This window comes from Podarcis liolepis (genome assembly GCF_965112155.1).
Source record: "Podarcis liolepis genome assembly, chromosome: 4".
NCBI classification, from domain to species: Eukaryota; Metazoa; Chordata; class Lepidosauria; order Squamata; family Lacertidae; genus Podarcis; species Podarcis liolepis.
The window spans coordinates 55,854,561-55,875,984 of NC_139558.1; the positions used below are offsets into that span (position 1 = coordinate 55,854,561).

The following is a 21,424-nucleotide window of genomic DNA, read 5'->3' on the forward strand; positions in this document are numbered from 1 at the left end:
ATAAGTTTGTTTTTGTAGTAATAGCTGATATTGTAACTGCAACAGTATAATAAAAAATCAAAATATGAAGAGGTGGGGAAATGTCAATTAAATCTGTCCAGATTTTCCATGACTCCTATGAATTCAATTGAATGAACTCCCCGCCCCCACCTTAACACTAGATCATCCTGTTGTTTGCTCACGCATAGTCTTTATGTTCTCTTCAGATAAATGTATAGCTGTTTTCCAACTGCTTTTCACCAATATGCGACCCAGCCCATCTGGCAAAGATTGCATTGGGGTGGTTCAATGCGTAGCTTTTCAGAGGTATTCATCTCTCACTTCCTCCCCAATTACAGCTCATTGACTAATACCTGATAATAATAAGTTTAACTAATAGAAATGGAAAATGAAAGGGTAGTTCCATTAAGAGATGGATTCTACAGGGCATAAACTGGAAATCCTTCAGGAGACATATACTATTGATAGTGGAGGTGAAAGAAGGTATAGAGGTAGGATAAAACAAAAGGCAAGTGGAAGAAAAAAAGCAATGGAGGAGGGAGAAGTAGAAAGAACTGGAACCAGGAAGCCAGAGAGTGTTTGGAAACATAGATACCTATTTATATTTCGTACTGGTTTGGAACTTATTATTTTGAATAAAGAAAAAAATTGAAAGGCTCTTTAACATATCACTTTTAAAAAAAATAATCTTAAAAAGTAATGTTTAAAATTTAATTCAAACCAGTTAAGTATGATATGGGTAAGTGTGGTTTGCCTTAGAAGCCAGCCTCACATTCTAGCATATAGGATGAGCTTAGGGTTTAAAGGACATAAAACTAAATGCAAAGAGCAAAGAGGTGTATATACACCGTAGTTCTGGTAAAGTGGTTACAGTACTGGATTAAGATTAGAGAGCTCCAGTTCAAAATTTCCACATGCAGCTTAGTGGCTGGCCTTGGACCTGTCCCTCACTCAGTCTAACTCTAACTGTTGGTTGTTGCAATGATGAAATGTGTGAGATCTTGTATACCACACCAAGCTCCTTGCAGTAAGGGCAGAAGAAAGTGTAATTAGTCACCTTAACCCCATTCTATAAATTACACAGAAAATAAGATCAATATCTTAATGCTTTGAGCTAAGCATATACACAAAACACAGAGAGAGCTCACATTGGGTAGTTTGTAATGGCCCAGAGATGGTGTGCGCTTTGTAGTACTTTCAAGCTTGTTTATTCTTTTCAGCTAGTATAACACAAAGAAATGTCTGCTTCACACCAACTGTAAAAGACTTTTGGGTCAGACTGAGCTTCATCTAGAGTAGCTCAGTGTGGGAAAGTTTCCCTAGAATGGCCAACTACTCTAATTGGGTACAGTCACAGCTAAAAACTTCTGACTGATCTGATGGCTACTGTTGGCTAGAAACCATGGTGTAATATTGATTCTCAATGATGCATGACTAATAAATTTAGAGAAAGTGAAACAATGATCTCAATCAATGGTACAATGATAGAGTTTTTCAGGGAAAATTGCATTTGCTTGAATTTAAGATCGATACACATTCATATTCAATCTGTTTTTATTAAGGTTAATAACCTCATTTAAAAATATAGATTTCAGATATTATTGCAGTGACAATTTATCTTTCAAATACTGCACCTATAGATGAATTATGCTTATTGAGACAATTTTGACCACTGAAAGTTAGCATCTCCTGCACAATTTGTTAGTTATATTATAAATTAATGCTTCACTTGCATGCATATGCGGTGCCACTTCGTGCATGCATAACCTTGGTTCAATAATCTGTGATAGCTAGCTTATCAACTAGGGTGGCAATAATGAAAAGAGCTAAATCCAAGTTTATGGTGCCTTTTCCAAACAACTACCAAGCATGTTGACAATCATCTCAGCAACATTTTCCACGCACAGGGTCTGAAGGTGGATTAAATCACGCTTTTCCAGGGACTAAAAATTCACTGTTCTACAGTGACTGCCTTCTGCTGATGCAACTGTCATTGGCAGCTATTAAATAATGCCTGTTTCTGACAAGCGGCAGCTATTGTCCTAAACCAGGCATGTTCAAGCAGTTGATCGCAATCTACAAGCTATCCTCCCCCCAAAAGACTTGACAACTCTCAGCAATGACAATGGGTAGATCACTGCCAGTTTTTTTTATACTGGGAGTAGATCAGTCTCTTGGGAGTTGGAAGTGCCTGTCCTACACCATCTATCTGTCCCTATTGAAATAGACCATGGAAGGGATGCTCCCCATATGATGGAGCCAAATCATATGGTAAGTGCTTGTACATGGCATGAAGAAGGGGAAATCATCATGAAGTTGCCATTTCGGTTACATCACCATGGCAAGCATAACACGCATCCCAGCTCTCTGGCACAATATTAATATTCTGGGCCAGGCAGTCTCACTGGATTGCTGGTCAACAACTAACTAAGAAGTTACACCATTGAGAAACATATTTTCACAACCCGTTCTATAATAATTAGAGAACCCTGGGGAAGGTAACTAGTACCTAAGAACTTTACAATACTTTGCAAGTGCTTCAGTCTTGTCTAGATTCGTTGCTGGCATCTTCTCAGTTGCTAAGTGCCTTACATATTTTACCACAGATTGTCAAAACTTTCACTTAACCAAGAACTACTTGAAAACTCACAGGCTGCTTTTTTTGAACAGAAGGGCCACAGTTGGTCTAGTACAGTTACATAATTACTAGACCCAAGGTCATTTAGTTCAGGATGTGGAACTTATTCTGCAACAGCAGCTAGGATTATTAATTAAAGCAGAGGTCCCTAAACTTTTGGAGCCTAGGGGCACATCTGGAAATCTAAGAAGCTGTCACGGAAACCACAAAATAGAAAAAGTGGTGGAACTTAGAACCTCCCACTTGAAATAAACAACAACAGGAAAAATGTCTGCACCTCTTCCCCAAGCCCAAAACACATAGAAAAGAAGGCATCTTTTCCACAAAACAGCCCCAACCAATCAACCAACTCTCCAAAAATATTCAGTTTTTCTTTTTTAAAAAATGGGAGGGGCAAGGGGCCTTGGTTAACATCAAGGAGGATATCTGAAGGCAGCATGCTGCTCATGCTATTTTAAAGTATTTTGAAAATAAAATTCAATATGTGTTTTTATTTTGAGCTCCTTTTATTTCATTGGAATGCGTATGTTGCTCTATATAGAACATTCAGGATTAGTAATAACAAATCAATCAGCTAAAATCAAATTAAACTGCAAAGACAACAGATGTTAAATCCCCAGAACTCTGCCAACTGGTCTTAAAATTTGGTTAAAATAGGAATATAGGAAATGTTCCCTGAAGAAAGTGTCAGGAACAAGTGGAAGTTCCAGTATTCTTGGATAGATATCAAGGATGTCTCTCCAAGCACCATCACTAACTGAACGAGTCACATACTCTAGTGCAGTGTTTCCCAACCACTGTTCCGCGGCACACTAGTGTGCCGCGAGATGTTGCCTGGTGTGCCGCGAGATGTTGCCTGGAGGGAGGCGGGCGAGTTGGGCGGCGAGAGGCGGGGCGGCGGCGGCAAGGAGAGGCCGCCCAGCGTGGGGCTCTCGCTGTCTGCCTGCCTGGCTGCCTGCGAGCTCGGCGGGCAGCGCCTCCGTCCGCAGCGCCCGCCTCGCGGCTCTCATTCCCTGCCCCTGCCAAAGCTCACTCAGCCAAGCCGCGCTCTTCTTCCTGCCTCGCTTTGCTGCCTCCTCCCCCCCCACCCCCAAAGCTTGGAGGTTCCCCGGCAAGGGGGAGGGAAAAAATTGAAACTTACACTTTCGTGCGTCCCTCCCGGCGTGACGCTGCGCGCTGACGTCACGGGGCTGTAATGGTGGTGTGCCTCGAGATTTTTTTCATCAAACAAGTGTGCCTTTGCCCAAAAAAGGTCGGGAAACACTGCTCTAGGTTAGAACAGTGTTTCCCAACCGGTGTTCCGTGGCACACTAGTGTGCCGTGAGACGTTGCCTAGTGTGCCGTGGGAGGGAGGCGGGCGAGTCGGGCGGCGAGAGGCGGGGCGCCGGCGGCGAGCACACGCGGGGCGGCGAGCGAGCTCCCTCCCACATCCCATCGCCGCGAATGCAGGCTTTCGCTGAAGCCTGGAGAGCGAGAGGGGTCGGTGCGCACCGACCCCTCTTGCTCTCCAGGCTTAAGGAAGCTATCCCCCCAGCCGTGCAAGCTCCCAGAGCGATGCCAAAGCTGCGCGCACCTTTGCCATCGCTCTCCAACCCATTCGGGGGGCTGGGGTCGGGGGAAGCTCCAGCTTCCCCCGCCCGCAGCCTCCCAAGCCCCGAGAGCGATGGCGAACGTGCGCACACCATCGCCATCGCTCTCTGACCTGTTCGGGGGGCTGGGGAGGGGGGAAGCTCCGGCTTCCCCCGCCCCCAGCCCGCGCAAGGTCCCAGAGCGATGGCGAAGGTGCGCACACCTTCGCCATCGCTCTCCGACCTGCTCTGCGGGCTGGGGACGGGAGAAGCTCCGGCTTCCCCCGCCCCCAGCCCGCGCAAGGTCCCAGAGCGATGGCGAAGGTGCGCACACCTTCGCCATCGCTCTCCGACCTGCTCTGCGGGCTGGGGACGGGAGAAGCTCCGGCTTCCCCCGCCCCCAGCCCGCGCAAGGCCCCAGAGCGATGGCAAAGGTGCGCACACCTTCGCCATCGCTCTCCGACCTGCTCTGCGGGCTGGGGACGGGAGAAGCTCCGGCTTCCCCCGCCCCCAGCCCGCGCAAGGTCCCAGAGCGATGGCGAAGGTGCGCACACCTTCGCCATCGCTCTCTGACCTGCTCTGGCGGCTGGGGGCGGGGGAAGCTCCGGCTTCCCCCGCCCCCAGCTCCTGCAAGCTCCGGGAGCAATGGCAAAGGTGCGCTCACCTTCGCCATCGCTCTCGGACCCTTTCTGGGGGCTGGGGGCGGGGGAAGCTCCGGCTTCCCCCGCCCCCAGCTCCTGCAAGCTCCGGGAGCAATGGCAAAGGTGCGCTCACCTTCGCCATCGCTCTCGGACCCTTTCTGGGGGCTGGGGAAGCTCTGGCTTCCACCACCCCAGCTCCTGCAAGCTCCGGGAGCAATGGCAAAGGTGCGCTCACCTTCGCCATCGCTCTCGGACCCTTTCTGGGGGCTGGGGGCGGGGGAAGCTCCGGCTTCCCCCGCCCCCAGCTCCTGCAAGCTCCGGGAGCAATGGCAAAGGTGCGCTCACCTTCGCCATCGCTCTCGGACCCTTTCTGGGGGCTGGGGGTGGGGGAAGCTCTGGCTTCCCCCACCTCCAGCCCCGCAAGCTCTGGGAGTGATGGCGAAGGTGCGCTCACCTTTGCCATCGCTCTCGGACCCTTTCTGGGGGCTGGGGGCGGGGGAAGCTCGGGCTTCCCCCACCCCCAGTCCCGCAAGCTCCGGGAGCCACTCTGGCTTCCATTCTGGGGGCTGGGGTCGGGGGAAGCTCAGGCTTCTCCCGCCCCAGCCCCGCGTCTGGGGGGGGGGAATAATTTTTTTCCCTTTATTTCCCCCCCAAAATCTAGGTACGTCCTATGGGCCGGTGCGTCCTATAGGGCGAAAAATAGGGTAGTCAATATAGGCACAGAGTTAATTTTTTAAACATTTTCTAATGGTGGTGTGCCTTGAGATTTTTTTCATGAAACAAGTGTGCCTTTGCCCAAAAAAGGTTGGGAAACACTGCTCTAGTGAATGGCAGGACACCAACAAGTACGGTATGCAGCAGGAGAAGGGGAGTCAGTGATTTCTCCTAGGAAAAGGAAGCTGCTTGCCCGCCCCAACCTTTTTCTGGAGAAAAAGCCCTGCGAAGGAGCCCTGTTAGGGGATTTTTCCTAATCTAGCTTTTACTCTAAAGGCAGTTAAACACTGGCCATCAAATGTTCATTGATGACACATTCACACTTTGAAATTAGTTCAAAGTAAGATGTTGCTGGGACTTCTGGTCAAATAAGTTGGGATCTAATGCTTAACCCAATTACTTTTGAGCAATTTTATACATTGGATTACAGCATCTGTAACTACAAAAGTGGACAACTTATTGCTTATGGAGGGTGTCAGTTAATGAGAAGGGTAGGCCCACCAGCAAGTCAATAGGAAATGTGAGAATATTTTCTGAAACAGAGGTGACAAAGGGCCTGTCAACTGAAAATTGATAATTCTCTGGCAGAACCATCAGGAGAATGACTTTTCAGTGAGAGATCCTACGATAACTACCATTTACACTCTTGAAGAGCCTATTCTGTGAACCTTAAATCACCACAGACCTCTTAAAGATCCCACCCTACTATCTGTAACACTAAAAAAAAACCCCTGCAAATGCTACGTAAAAGATTTAGGTACCATGTGATTATGATATTGCTGTGCACATGATAATATTCATTTCAGTAGATTCAGTTCTGCAGATAAAAAAAGATGGAAACTTAATCATACTTCTGTAAGTTTTGTGTACACCATCCGGGTTCATAGTAGATAGCTATCTACAATGTGTTTAATGCAGAATAGGAATAAATATATAGCCGAGAGAACCTGTAATTAGAATTGTAAAGCAGACACTGATGAGTTTGCTCTATTATAATATATTGTGAGACTTCCTGGCATTTTAAAGCTATTTCATGAAGGAGCAAGCTAAATGAGGATAATAAAGATCGTCTACACTTGAAAATCTATTTTCTTCTAGTCTTACAATGGAAGTCACTAGGAACTAGCCAAAGGCCAGTTTGTATACACAGGAAATGTTGGAAGAGAAGACTGCACCTGTACTAGAACTGTTTTTAAATATGGAATTGTTTTAAAATGCTTACATTGTTTTTAAACATGGAAGTGTTGTTGCTTATTTATTTAATATATTGAACTGTTTCAAATTGTTTTTACACTTTTGTGGTTTTGTGGTTGTAATGGTTATATAATTGCATATTTTATTGCTGCAACCCACCCTGGGACTTTATGGTAAAGGGTGGGCAAGAAATCAAATAAATAATTAAATCATGTATAAAATATTTCTTGAATTAGAAACCTTTCAGAGTTTTTTAAAAGAAAACTGTATGAAAGAAACTGCAGCAGTTTGTTGCCTCAGATGGAACAGCAAAGCGCTCTCTCTCTCTCTCTCTCTCTCACACACACACACACACACAGAGAGAGAGAGAGAGAGAGAGAGAGAGAGAGAGAGAGAGAGAGAGAGACACCTGGCTATAGCGAGTGCCTGGTCAATTAATTTATTTTGACATTGAGGCAGAAACTTCACAAACACCTTTCTTCCCCCTTCTTGGCAATAAAAATACAACTATAATAATGTAAGTAGCTAGCCATTTCTTGTCCTTTTATAAAGTCCCAAATCAGGTGCCTGAAGCAGTCTCCTTAGTCTGCCCAGTGGTAGGTCTGGAGCCTGCATACAAGTCCACCTCTGCCAGCTTTTTCTTAACAGCATCTTAAGGCTTACCTTTGACTCAGGCTGTCACATATATTATTTAACTCTCAACAGTGATGCAGTTATTCATAGCAGATGAGGCTAAAAGAGGTATATGTTTGTGTGGGAACAACAAGAACCAAAAATGTTGGTTGTAGCCTTTATGCCCAACTACCAAATTAATCATTTCATTACTCCCAGTAAAAGAAAGAAACTGTTAAGTATGTTTCATGCTACCACATTTGTCAGTGTACTATGTAACAAGAGAACACACAACCATGTTTTTTGTGGTTGCACCATATAATAGAACTCTCTCCTGAGTTATATTCACCTAGCATCTTCTTTCAGGCACTAGGAGAAATCCATCTTGTTTACCTGAGGTTTGACAGTTAAAAGTGATTTTTACTGCTCTTTTTGTTTCTGTTAGTTTGGCTGGTTTATATCTTAGGTCTTAATGTTTCTCTTTCTTTGACTCTTTTGGTTAATCAGTATTGGATTGTTTTAATTGCTTTAAGTGCTACCTAATTTGTCAATTGATTTTGTAATTGTTTTGTGTGTGTGCATGGTTTTCTTCTGGACTTTGTAAGCCACCTTAAAAGCAAATTTAGGTGGAAAGTTGAGGCAGATTTTTTTTAAATAGACAAAGTAAATCACCCACAAAACTCCATTCCTGTCTTTCCCTCCTCCACCTTTCTACAACTTCTCACAACAATGCATTTGATTTTCACAATTCTCTTCCCTCTGTCCGCCCCTTCATAGGCAAATTCTCCATTATGTGCTCCCATCAAGGGCTATATTAATGCCAGAACACAGCCCAGGTATCCGCCTCCATTAGTTAACCATTCAATCCTCAACAAAACTTTTTTGCAAAAGTTCTGATCTCATTTCCTTGCTCTCGTTAGTTCCTTACATGGACACACTGCTGTTTTCAGTAAACTACCCCAGTTGCTCACACTTGACTCCGTTGTATTTTGGTTAAAATGTGTTGGATCTGGGCCAGCTCTATAAGACATACAGTGTGTCCTCTGGAATAGAGCCAGGGGTCGCGGTGAAAAACAGATTCTTTAGCACAGTGTTTCCACTAAATTTACAGTCATTCTTGCTTATTCCCTGAAAGCAGAAAAGTGGTTTGTATATGCCCTTATGGATTTCTTGCTGCCTGATAGGGCTTCTTTGTGTAATAAATTGGGTTAATGTCTATCAGAATGGCATCTCTGTTAATTTTTGTAATTCCAACAGTGCAAAGATTGGCCTGAGACTAGGACATATGACAGCTCAAAACTCTTTGCAACCCCATGAATTATTTTTGGTTTGAATGTTGTTGATGGATAATGTACCTTGGAGATGTTCCCCAAGTTCCATGCACATGTTTTCTGTCCTTATTATATAACTATTGATAATGCATTGAGTTGAATAAAATCAGAAAATCAATAAAAGAAGATTGTTTTGTTTGGAGTGTTTTTGAAAGAAATTCTACTAAGAAAGAGAGATTATGCACAATTATTTTTGATGGGCTTGAAAAGTTGAGGCTACACATTATCTCTCTCCCTTTCTTTCTCTAGGCTCGTTGGGATGGTTTGACAGGGCGAATTACTTTCAACAAAACAGATGGCTTAAGAAAGGATTTTGATTTGGATATTATTAGCCTCAAGGAGGAAGGAACAGAAAAGGTAACCAGTTTGGTACCACTGTGTGCATGCTGTGAGCCAGACGGTGCAGACAGCAAGATTTTTATATATTCAAAGGCAGAAGGAACAATAAATATTGGGCACCTTGCTGTACAAATCTCACTGAAATTAATATAAAGTATGAGCATTTTTCTTCTTGTATGCATTTCTCAATCATTTCGATGAAGTTTGTTCAACCAGACATCCTTGTGGTGTGCCAATTGACAGCATTATCCTGAAGCATACACACTTAATAGAAGCAAATAAAAGTGGGTAGTTCAAATGCTGGTAGTTCAATTTTTATTTACCTCTTGTAGCTCGTAATAATTTCCAAGTAGCAACCTAGATATAATACTCTAACCTAATTAGAAGCCACCTACCTGTGCAATTAGCACAAGGAACTGTGTGTTGCACAGGCAGTTCTCCAACCCAATTTAGTAGTAGAGTGCAGTACATAAAGCCCTATAGAGTATGCTGTAAACGTGGTGATAAACAGTTTATCCCCCGTTCTATTCTCCCTACCAAACAGCTGATTGGCAACATAGCAACTTATTTTACAGGGCTGTATGAATTCTACTTCCACTAATGCACATGCACACTGATAGATAAGGGTCCCTGTTTCTACTCTCCACATCTGATCGTCTTTGAATTATGTCTAATGTCATCATTTTATATCCAAAATATTTTTTCAGCTATACAAAGTAACATTCATAGCACCAACCCTAAACTCTAATCTTAACAAAGAAAAAACTGATTCGTATTCCTACTGAAATAAGTGAATTGGATGGTACACTTTGGGAAAATATACACACACTCTTGTATCTTCATACATTCACAGATGCTGAAAACCAGCTTATATATAGTTTACTCCTTACCAGTCCTACTGTTCTAATGCAATTTCTCGAAAATAAATGGATCGAGCATTATAGTATACATATTGGATAAAGAATGGTAGTACTTCTTTTTAAAGTAACCCTCTGCCCTGTTTTAGCTATGTTTTGTCTTTTTCAGTTTAAGTGAAGCAATGATTATTGCCCCAACCTAGTCATCTCCTCCACACACTGCAGATCCACATGCACAAGTGTCCTGCTGCACAGTTGACACTTCTATTGATACACTTTCTGTATGCAAAGGCAGCTGTGGGATTCCACAATGTGGGGAAATCTTGTGAAGATAGGGCAAGGATCCACAATGCTCAGAGCTGGGGATGGGAGCAGGGAATTGTCCTTGGCCTTGTGCTGAGTTCCGGAGGTGCTGTACAAGATGAGAGGCAAGACCGCACCTGTCAAGGCCAGAGAAAATGTATGGACCTCTGAGTACAGAATCACAGAACTGGAAAGTTGGAAGGGGCCCCAAGGGTCATCTAGTCCAACCACCTGCAATGCAGGAATATCAGCTAAACCATATTAAGAGTCTCATGCTCTACTGAGAGTAGGAAGAGCTCTTTTCCTCTGCATGCGGAAGACAGCATCTGATGCAAGCAACTTACGTCTGATAACAGCTACAGTCAGATGACTGTCCTTTTCTCACCATAGCCACAAACAGCTGTACACATGTGCCTTTCTTACACAGAGGGAATTACTCACAGACAAGTGTATGTTGGCCAAAGGCATTGCCGCAGCAAAACCACTTCATGTTTATTAACAGAGTAGCACTTGTTAACATTTTCTACCCCATTCTTAATTGCCCATGTCTGTCCACCTGCCTTGCGAACACTGCATTCTTTGAGAACTATGGATATGATATTTCACCTTGGGGGCTCAATTACCTGCATGAAGAGCTTTACAGAGTCCTGCCCCCCACTCCAGTATGTGCACAGAGGTACACACAAGCATGTTATCTCTGGTGTTTTAATAATTGAACAGAAAAAAACAGCTGCAATGGTGATAGGCGAGAACACACAAAAATCCCATTTCCCAGAGCGCCCTGACATGTTGGCATGCCTTTCTGCCCGCATTGAGGGGAGGGAAAACAGGGCTCTGTTAAGCCCTATGGGGATTCTTTCACCTGCAGGGGCTATATCTACATAAGCAAAGATCATGTCATATATATTCTGTTCATACTGCTTTCAGTCAGCTTTTGATTTAGACATCACACCCAAGCGAAAAGGTCAGGCACAGTCATATTTTATCAAGACAGCCTTGAGAAGCCTAAAAACAATAGAGCTATCTAAACCCTCTATTTGTTACACAAGATGAAACATAAATAGCCTGCCTTTCTTAATAACATGCCTTGAGAAGCCGCTGGGTTTTTTTCACTAGAAGAGCAACGTAAAACTACTCCAATCCAGAAAACTTGATTCCGCTTTACAAAAGCAGCTGCAAAGCTATTAAATCTATGTGTTGTGTGACCCCCATTCAAATTGATCTGCTACTGACTAAATTATGGATTAACAAGCCTCTTTATATAATATGGAACTGGTCTGTTTTTGGACGGGGCGGGGGGAGATGCTGGGACTCAGTGTGGGAAATCCACACTGTTATCCACAAGCAAAATATGCATTAGATTTGTTTATTTATTTAATCAGGGGGGCTGTAGAGAGAGGAGATGAGGCACTGAATTCATTCTAACATGAGTAAATTTTCTAATTTAGTTAAATGAAAGGTCAGTACTACTAATTACTAAGCACAATACTGTAATGTCTCAATCCTACAGTAAGTGGTTCTGTACATGCTATGATAAGACTGAAATGAAAATGCTAAGACTATGTAAAACATACAGATTTGCTTTTTATTTTGACTGAAGAACTGTTTTGTGTCCCTTTCTGTTCTTTTCTAAATTAAGGCTGCTGGTGAAGCTACTAATAATTTATATAAAGTATGGAAGAAGGTTTGTATATAGACAGATGATGTAAGAAACCTACAGGTTGAGTCTGAAAAAAACTCTTCCTTAGGGTTTTGACAAATGGTCTCCAATTGCAGTTTAGAGACAATAAAAGTCGGTCTAAAATAAACTATGCTATGTAGTATAGATTTTTTATTAACCACTACGTTTTATCTATCCAGTTGTAGAGTGCTGAAGTCACAGTGAGTTTTGGCCACAATCCACTGAGGAGTCAGTATTATATGTAACAGCTTTCACTTTAGGGTGCAATCCTGCTATTAGCAATGCTCATTTCAAGACCTTATGGGATTTATACACGAGGAACAAGGCAGCTGGATTGCAACCTTAATATTTTGCAGTGATACTGGAAAAATAAAACACCTGGAGGGTCGAGGTTGAGGAAGCCTGTTTTAAGAATTCCTTTATAATAATATAGTCTTTTTCTACTGAATAGTGAGATCAGATTATGGGAGTCTGAAATGCTGATTACCTTTCCATTGTATCTGATGGCAAAGTGTACAAAACTAGGACCAAGATTTAAACACTATCTAGATGTTACGCCCTAGTCCAAAACATAAGATATAGAAGTACTTTCCATTTATTTTGAGAAAGCTTACTTCCATGTAAATGCCACAATTAAGCGGCACTGTTTGCATGCACTTAGCCTTGCCCTTTAAGAAGCTTCTCCAATTAAAAGAGAAATAGTGTATGCATGAGAACAACCTAAGTATTTTCCTATCACAAAGCAGGAAGCTCTCATTGCAGCCCACTTGTTTAAACCTAGGATAATGGTTATATATCTTGCAACAATAATATCTATCTATCTATCTATCTGTCTATCTATCTATCTATCTATCTATCTATCTATCTATCTAAACTCCAGGCACAGTATTATTAGTTACAGCTTTTCATCAATCTCATTATAACCTAATAAAATGCCTAATTATTAAACATATTTTAATAAGCAGTAAACTAGTCAAAGATTTTTTAAAAACCAATTTTTCTCATCAACTAATGTGTCATGATCTGACATATTGTAACAAATCTAGGTGGGCTTTCACCCCCTCTTTTCATTGTTGGTAGTTCAAATTATGCTGAATTAATTTAATCCAAATTCTAATGAATTAAAAAAATGCACTGGACACTATTTGCCATATTTTATGCTTTGAACTTGTCACTAAACTGCAATAAATCTCCTGAATTCACCCTAGTGCTGTGGTACTTTGGTCTCGTTCCTTCAATGCTCTCCTGACCTTTCCCATAACTGTAAGGTTGGCCTACACTCTCATTCCTTTGATGCTAATGTACAGTGTATATATTGTATTCTGTAAGTTTTGTGACTGTATTGTTCCATTTTTAATTATTTTTTGGTATGAATGTGTTACAATTTCCCATTGTCAACAATTCCACACTCAGTGTAAGTACAGCAGGAAAGCTACAGGACATTGGTTTGTGGTAGCACACGCATTTTACATGTATAACCTGTAGTTCAACCTCTGCTATCTTCAGCCACAACCTATCAGGTTGTAGGGCTGGGAAAAAGCTTTGACTGAGATTTGAGAATTGCTGCAGATTTGAGAATTGCTGAAGAGTGATAGACAGCATCGGACAACATGGCTCATTGGTCTGACTTAATACACAGTAGTTCCTTACAGTTATGACTTTATTGCAAAGACTGCAAAGAAAAAAATCTGATTCTATGAATAGTGTATCTTCCCCTCACTCCTGGCAAACCTACATTATTATACAAGTATTTCATTTATTTTAGAATCAATACCACTGAATTGATTCCCTCTGAAAGTGAAAGAAAGAAAGCTTATAGTGAGAAAATAAAAATATAGCAATGCTATTCCAAACAAACAGAAGCAAAGAACAGGATTAGATAGTTTGTTTCATGTTGATCCTGACAATCAGCCCCAGAATACTGAAACAAACAAACAACCCAAAAATGGCCATTATTTTTGAGCACAATACTTCAAAGAATATAGCTTTAATCATGAAAATTAAAGCAGGAATGAGGCAGTAAAAACAAAGTAATTTCCTAAGCAAGCTAAGGATAGCCTGCAGGTTTTCACCTACTGAAGACCTGATTTTTTTATTATTTCATCTATAGTACAGCACTTTCCTATAATGCCTTGCATACCTGAAATATCTATAACAGTTCAAATAATAAATAAGTATTGTACTTATTGCCTCAAGTACAATACTTTTCAGAGAGGCAGTTCACACATTCCACTAAATATCACTGAAGAATCAACCCAAAGATGCTGATGGATCTTAAATTCAGAGAGCCCCTAATTTAAAATTATCTTGCCAAAGTCAATATTGACAACTGACAGATAATGGCGTCTTGCCAATTTCTGATTTCAAAAATAGTGCCCATCCAGGCTGAATTAAATCTACTGGGTCATGAGAAAAGCATAATAGAACACTGACAGATCATTGGCAAAATGGAACAGATCTGATGGATCAGGACTGAAATCTGGCAGGAAATTGACAGAATCTGATAGATCACTAGTAGAGCTTGTGTGTTTCTGCTGCTATTTGAGTTGTGTGGGTGTGAATCATTCATTGGGCTGGATCTGAAGATCTAAACTTTTAGACCCTGATACAAGTCACAGGTGCCCCAAATGTGGTTTTACTGGTGACACCACTAAAATAATGGTCATTGTAGAAGTTCTAATGGTGACCAATGGTATATATAAGATCAGCAAGACACAGATTCAGACAGACAGCATCTTATCTGGCAGTCTTGGTATACAATTATCAAGTGGTCTTAGAAAGCAATCTGTCCAATTTTCACTGGATGAAGCATCAAGAAATCCAGATATGTATTAACTATGTACTAATATAAATGCTACCTAGCTGGTGTATTTCACTTTCTTTCTTTCATTCATTTATTCTTTCATTTATTTTATTTGTATGCCGCTTTTCCACACATCTCATGCTCAAAGCGGCTTACAATAAAGAAATAGGGATGCATTTCAAACGAACTCTACAAAATCAATTCCACAAAAACACAGCAAAACAAAAATAGTAACAAAACCACATGTCAATATTATACGTACAGTATAACAAGATTACTTTAAAAACATGCAGCATCTATTAGCAAAAATAACAAGGGTGCTTCACACCCAGAAACACCCTCTCCATTCAAGTAAATGCCAGTTGCAGGAATACAATTAATATGCCCATTTTTTGTAATGCAGATGACAGGTACAGGGGATCAAAGCACCTTTGAGACTATGTGAGCTATTTGCATTGACAGGGAAGTCTTAGCACCAATGATGCAGATAGTGGTGGTGAAGGATTAAACTTATTCTCTCTGTCCTGCAGTCCCATTCCCCCCCCCCCCCACAAATCCACAAACATGTGGATTTGTGCAATCAACACATCTGCTTTGGCCCTATTCTTGGTTGTTTCACACTGGTCATTGATAGCTATTTTTCTTCCCCTGCAATTCCATTAAAGCCTAAGGGGCTGAAAAATTGAATTCATGCACAGTTGATTTTACAAGTATGTTATTGTTTGCTTTGCAGTTTACATGCATGCCACTAGATGGGATTTCAAATTCCACTGAAATAAGAAATCTGCCTCCTGAATACCTAGGCCTAAAGCACCTAAAAGTCGTCTTGTTACAAAATGCTCTTGGGTTTGGAAAAAAGGCCAAGGCCAGATTTCCCTACCTCTTTTGTTTTAATTTTCTGAGCTATCACTGATCAGTGGGTCATTTTATTGGTTCTGTCATATACAATAGTCACAAAGTAACTAAAATAAATCTGTACCTTCAGCAGGTTTCAACAGAAGAGAAGGGCCAGTGAATATAGCAGCCTATTTCAGCATATTCTATAAACTGATGGATTAGAAAGGAAAGGTTTTCTTACGTTTCCACTTCACCTTTACAAAAACAACCACCATGAACTAGACATTTAGAAGAGAAATCTAGGTGTTCCACAATGCAGGCTGGTTTGCTTAAACAAAACTATATATTTTTAATATTTTTAATATTTTTATACATAACTAATGTAACAGTCTTGTGACTAGGCCATCTCAGCATGCTTTTTAATGAGCAATGTGTTTCCCTCGACTAACAGTACTCACAATCCATCATTTATTATAGATCCGTTACTTTAAAATGCAGCTGGTCTGCTCCTTTAATATCCTATATAACTTGTTTGTTGCTCAATTGCTGTAAAGTACAGTATTGCCTAAAAAAAATAATATTCCTGGGCAGAACTGTCAACTGCATTTTTTTATATGAATTATCCTTTCCTTAACACAATTAATGAAGGTTGGCAGCCATTTATGTAATTTGTTCTATGTAGATTGGGCTTTGGAACTCAAACAGTGGCCTTAATATGACTGACAGCAATAAAGACAGATCTACCAATATCACTGATTCGCTGGCGAACCGAACGCTCATAGTCACCACTATTTTGGTAAGTTTTTGCATGCATTGTTGCTACACTTTGTGTATTATCTTTGGTTAATTCACGTTGCCTTACTAACCACTTACTTAATCACTACACATTTGTGTTCATTCATGAAAGGGATGGGTGTTTTCAGCCTCAAGAAGCTTTAGCAGGGGAACTTTCCCATCCTACCCTCTCCCTGCACACCCCATAAATCTGCTACAGAAGGTGAGGAGCAGCTAATAAATGCTATTAACAAACAAACAAACAAACCAGGGATCTTTGGGAAGCATGTCAGTTTCTTCACTAAAAATTTATACCAGACTTTTGGCTCTGCCATAGTTTTATGCTACTGTGCTATTCTTTATATCAGTGTTTCCCAACCGGTGTGCCGCGGCACACTACTGTGCCATGAGACACCGGCTGGTGTGCCGTGGTAGGGAGGCGGGCGAGTCGGGCGGCGAGAGGCGGCGGCGGCGGCGGCGGCGAGGATCCGCATCGAGCCGGGGGCGGCTCCGCGGTGGTGGTGCCGAGCGGCGGGGCAGCTCGCGCAAAAGGGAGGAGCGCGAGACAGCGGAGGAGGAGGAGGCCGGCATGTCCGGGCAGCAGCAGCAACAGCAGCAGCAGCAACTCCCGGCGACGGCTCCTCCTCCGCCCGCTATCGCCGCCGCCGCCTCAGCTGCCCTCGCTCTGCTGCCTCCTCCCACCCCGGCAAGGGGAAGGGAAAAAACGTTCACTTTTGTGCGTCCCCCCCCCCCCGCGTGACGCTGCGCGCTGACGTCACGGGGCGGGGCTTTAATGGTGGTGTGCCGCGAGATTTTTTTCCGGTAAGCAGGTGTGCCGTTGCCCAAAAACGTTTGGGAAACACTGCTTTATATAGTATTTATTATTCTTAAGTAGCCCATGTACAATTTTATCAAGTAATTAAACATTTCCTGTATTTTATCAATCACAGATGTACTTAAGAAGAATAATTTCTGAGACATGCCTTGTGTCTTTTCATGCAGGAAGATCCGTATGTCATGTACAAGAAATCTGACAAACCCCTTTATGGTAACGACAGATTTGAAGGGTACTGCTTGGATTTGTTGAAGGAGTTATCAAATATTTTAGGCTTCATCTATGAAGTGAAACTAGTGTCTGATGGGAAATATGGAGCCCAGAATGACAAAGGAGAATGGAATGGGATGGTCAAAGAACTCATTGATCACGTAAGATGGAATCACCTTCTTCATGCTTGTCAACCAGCAATAGCTGGATACATATATTTAAACTAGCAGGACACTCAGCCTTTTTAAAAATAATAATAATAGACAGAATAACCATTTGAGATGCAAGAAGAATTAGAATGGGAAAGTGTATACTGTATATACATATACTCAGGAAAGAGTATGGTTATCAGTTTCTGCATAAAAACATTTTTTTCCTACAAGAGCCAAATTTTCTTCCCCATGTGGTAAGCAGTTTAGCTGCATCTTATAAGAACTTTGAAGGCTTCGTGTCAACAGCCAAAGAAAGCTGGATAGATCATAAGGAAGTGGAAACTTATGACTAATTTTTCTCCATACACAGATTGGTCCACTGTATCTGTTTATCTTGCCACTTTGGGGTATAATCCCCAGCAGCTTTCTTTAGCAGCAGGGAGTCTTCAGAGTTCTTAACAAGCAGAGTCAGCCCATTTCTCATGTGGTGAGCACAATGCATAGTCTAGTTATTATGATATAGACATGGAGACGTCTAATATGTGCATCATTTCTCTTGGAAGCATGGGTGGGCCTATTGTAGCCACAACCACATGATGCCAAGATTATCTGCAGTGGTACATTTGTATTTCCCACATGAAAGCTTTGCTGTGAAAGTGTCAGTCTGGAAGTCCAATGGAAAAAGGCTGTAACTGCTTTAATGCTTCTTCAAGGCACCACTGCACCACACACTCTGAATTATTACTATGAAATTAACATAGTTTGAATGATGCTATATTTCCTCCCCATTGAGCTTCAATGAGAAAGTTATTTTTCATTTAAATTTTATCAGTGCTTACAGTTATGAGCAAATGAATCTTATTTGTGTCAGCACGCTTGAGGAAAGTGGAGAAATAAAAAATGTGGGTACATTATTATTTTTTAAATGACAATATTATTTTCCAATTTTTGTCCTCAGAAAGCTGACCTGGCAGTTGCTCCTCTCACCATTACCTACGTAAGAGAGAAAGTCATTGACTTTTCCAAGCCCTTCATGACGCTGGGAATCAGTATTTTGTATCGGAAGCCCAATGGCACAAACCCTGGTGTTTTCTCCTTTCTAAACCCTCTTTCTCCTGATATTTGGATGTATGTCCTCCTAGCTTGCCTTGGAGTCAGTTGTGTGCTCTTTGTCATTGCAAGGTAAGTTGAAAGGTCATGTCTAACACTAAGCCACATTAATAACTCTTTTTCTATACATTGTACACTGACCACATACATTATTCTTGTCTCCAAAATAATAATCACATGATATTCTGTGCACTATTCTATACATAATATTGTGAACTCCAGTGCTTTATTATTGTAGAAACAGGAAACAGAAAAAATTGTAGAGCAGATGGGGTTTCCACAGTCAATTGGCATATTAAGAAAGGGTTAAAGGTAAAGGGACCCCTGACTGTTAGGTCTAGTTGCGGACGACTCTGGGGATGCAGCGCTCATCTCCCTTTACTGGCCGAGGGAGCCGGCATACAGCTTCCGGGTCATGTGGCCAGCATGACTAAGCCGTTTCTGGAAAACCAGAGCAGCGCATGGAAATGCGATTTACCTTCCCGCCGGAGTGATACCTATTTATCTATTAGCACTGCATGCTTTCAAACTGCTAGGTTGGCAGGAGCAGGGACCGAGCAACAGGAGTTCACCCCGTCACAGGGATTCAAACCGCTGGCCTTCTGATCAGCAAGCCCTAGGCTCTGTGGTTTAACCCACAGCGCCACCCTGTAACCTAAGGGTTACTATTACCATATTAAGAAAAAAACAATACTATGTTTTTAAATGAACACTTAAAGCTCCTTTACATGGCATCACTGGCTAAAAGCCAGAGTTAACAAGAACAAAACAAGAATATGTGGGAAACGGGATGGGGACGACAACAGGGGGATGTACCTTTCTACTCCATACTAAACTGCAAAATTTCCCTTTGGTGCAAATATTTCTGCAATGTGGTAACGTTGTCAACACACTACTATATTAGCACTTGTTGGCATCCCTCTACGCAGTGTGTATGGAGGTGGTGGGCTACCCAGACAACAAGACCCCCATCTCGGTCTCACGGATGTCAGCACTATGCATGAGGTTACTTATGATGGTGCAGTTGAGAATAGAAGGGCTTCACACTGTCTCTTGACTCGACTATGGCCAGGATACGCAACATGTCACATGCACTTGGGGAGGGACTGGCAACTAGATATACAGCTGGAGTTACTTTGTACTATAGTCTCTCTTGGCAAGGCATTTAACCAGCGCTTTCCAAACTATAACTGAGGGAAACATGAGATGCTTTGGATTTTTTATTAGATATTTTCAGTGGTCTTCCCTCCCACTTCCTGATTCAACCCTCTGTGTCTTCTACAAAGCCTTTACTGAAGGTCAAGGCATCTTCGGCCTGGATAATGTGATGAAGCTTGTACAATCTACCTCCCCTGATTTTGAACAATTCCCTTCTCTCCCCCCACACACATCCCAGGCCTTTCTTGGGAGGGGGTGTCCCCTGACCACCAGAAGAGAGAGCACAGCCCAAGATCAATAATGAATGGACATCATCGGGTCCATGCAGAGTTTGTATGAGGCCCAGTATGTTCTTGGCATGACAGCGTAACTTCAGCAGACCAAACAGGACTCCCTGACTAGCTTAGTCCTCCAAGGCCCAGGGCAAGTGTACCTGGCTGCTGCCCGCTCCCCCTCCATGAGCCTGCACATAACTAAACATTGTCTTGCTGAGGCACACTGTCACAAGCAGAGTGTTGGTTTGCTTCGAAGACCACTTGCAATACATTTGCAGCAATTTCAGGTGCCACCTGAACTGTTTGTGATCTCTAGAACATTTCCCAGACTCTTCCACAGTATGTGGGGATTCTGTAGCTGGCATACTGATGCAGAGAAGTTCTTTACAAAGTAAAAAGTTTGGAAACTCCTAGGTTACATCATAGTACTGTGAATAAATCAATTTGGTTCAACCAAAGTGATTTTCAAAGTAGATATGCTATCAAACTGTACTTTTTAGGGTTGTTTCATACTTTAAAATGAACAGTTAGAGCAAAATATCCAAGAACCATATTCAACTTAGTTGTACGTGTGGCAGAGTGTGAAATTAATGGTCTGGTTTTCCATGCAAATCCTAAACAAGGCTGTTGCAAGTGCAGCCACTGTTTACAGTCATAAACTCTGGCAAACTCTGCTCACTGTACCATGAATAATAGATTTGACTCTGCATGGACCATGAGCTCATACATGACTAATAACAATCTGACCATCGTTGACAGATTTCTTTTGTCTTCTGTGTAATGAGCCAAGACTGAAACTAGCTCTAGTCTCTAAGAAAAAGATGGGTGAAAATAAGTAACCTGCAACTTCCTCTCTCTTGGGCTTGATTCAGCAATGTCAACACAAGATGCTCTGAATGTATGCCAATCTCCAAACGTTGACATATCCACTTAGTTGTAATAGCTAGATATGAGCATTTTTTGTTATTATTACCAGCTTTCTCTTCTAGCAAAGTGTTTGGTTCCTCAACAGTTATCTGAGAAGCAGATACTTAGCAGTATTTTCCTAGCATGGAGATGAAATGATAAGAAAAGCTTCTGCCAGGCATGAGCTCTTTAGGACGCAGAAGTTCTAACAGAAAAGAAAGGTGGAATCTCTAGTGCTTCCTTCCCTTTCATATCAGGACAAAATGTTTAGATGCTTCTCCAGTTATTTGGAGAAGCTTTAAAGATAAATGTTAAATGCTTTTAACATTTTAGAATTTTCAACGGACAAGCGAAGTGTCCAGACAACAGGTCAGGGGGCTATGAATTGCTAACTAGAATCAAAAAACCCCACACAGGGATCTCTGCAAGCTTATTTCTTTTTTTGTAATTTTTAAAATCAGTTTTCCAATATACCCCCAATAATAG

The 21,424-nt window shown here is 41.9% G+C and overlaps 1 protein-coding gene across 6 annotated transcripts in view; it reads left to right on the forward strand.

Annotated features, from left to right (window-relative positions):
* The window catches only part of GRIK1 (glutamate ionotropic receptor kainate type subunit 1), a 152,374-nt gene that overhangs the window by 104,502 nt on the left and 26,448 nt on the right, over positions 1-21,424 (forward strand). For 4 of the 6 annotated variants that reach the window (XM_083500340.1, XM_083500339.1, XM_083500338.1 and 1 more), the window contains exons 8-11: positions 8,948-9,055; positions 16,201-16,314; positions 17,295-17,498; positions 18,448-18,671. In XM_083500340.1, coding sequence (XP_083356466.1) covers positions 8,948-9,055; positions 16,201-16,314; positions 17,295-17,498; positions 18,448-18,671 — 650 coding nt within the window. Of the gene's footprint in view, positions 1-8,947; positions 9,056-11,836; positions 11,882-16,200; positions 16,315-17,294; positions 17,499-18,447; positions 18,672-21,424 lie in introns of all 6 variants that reach the window. The other 2 variants (XM_083500337.1, XM_083500336.1) reach the window with 1 other exon arrangement.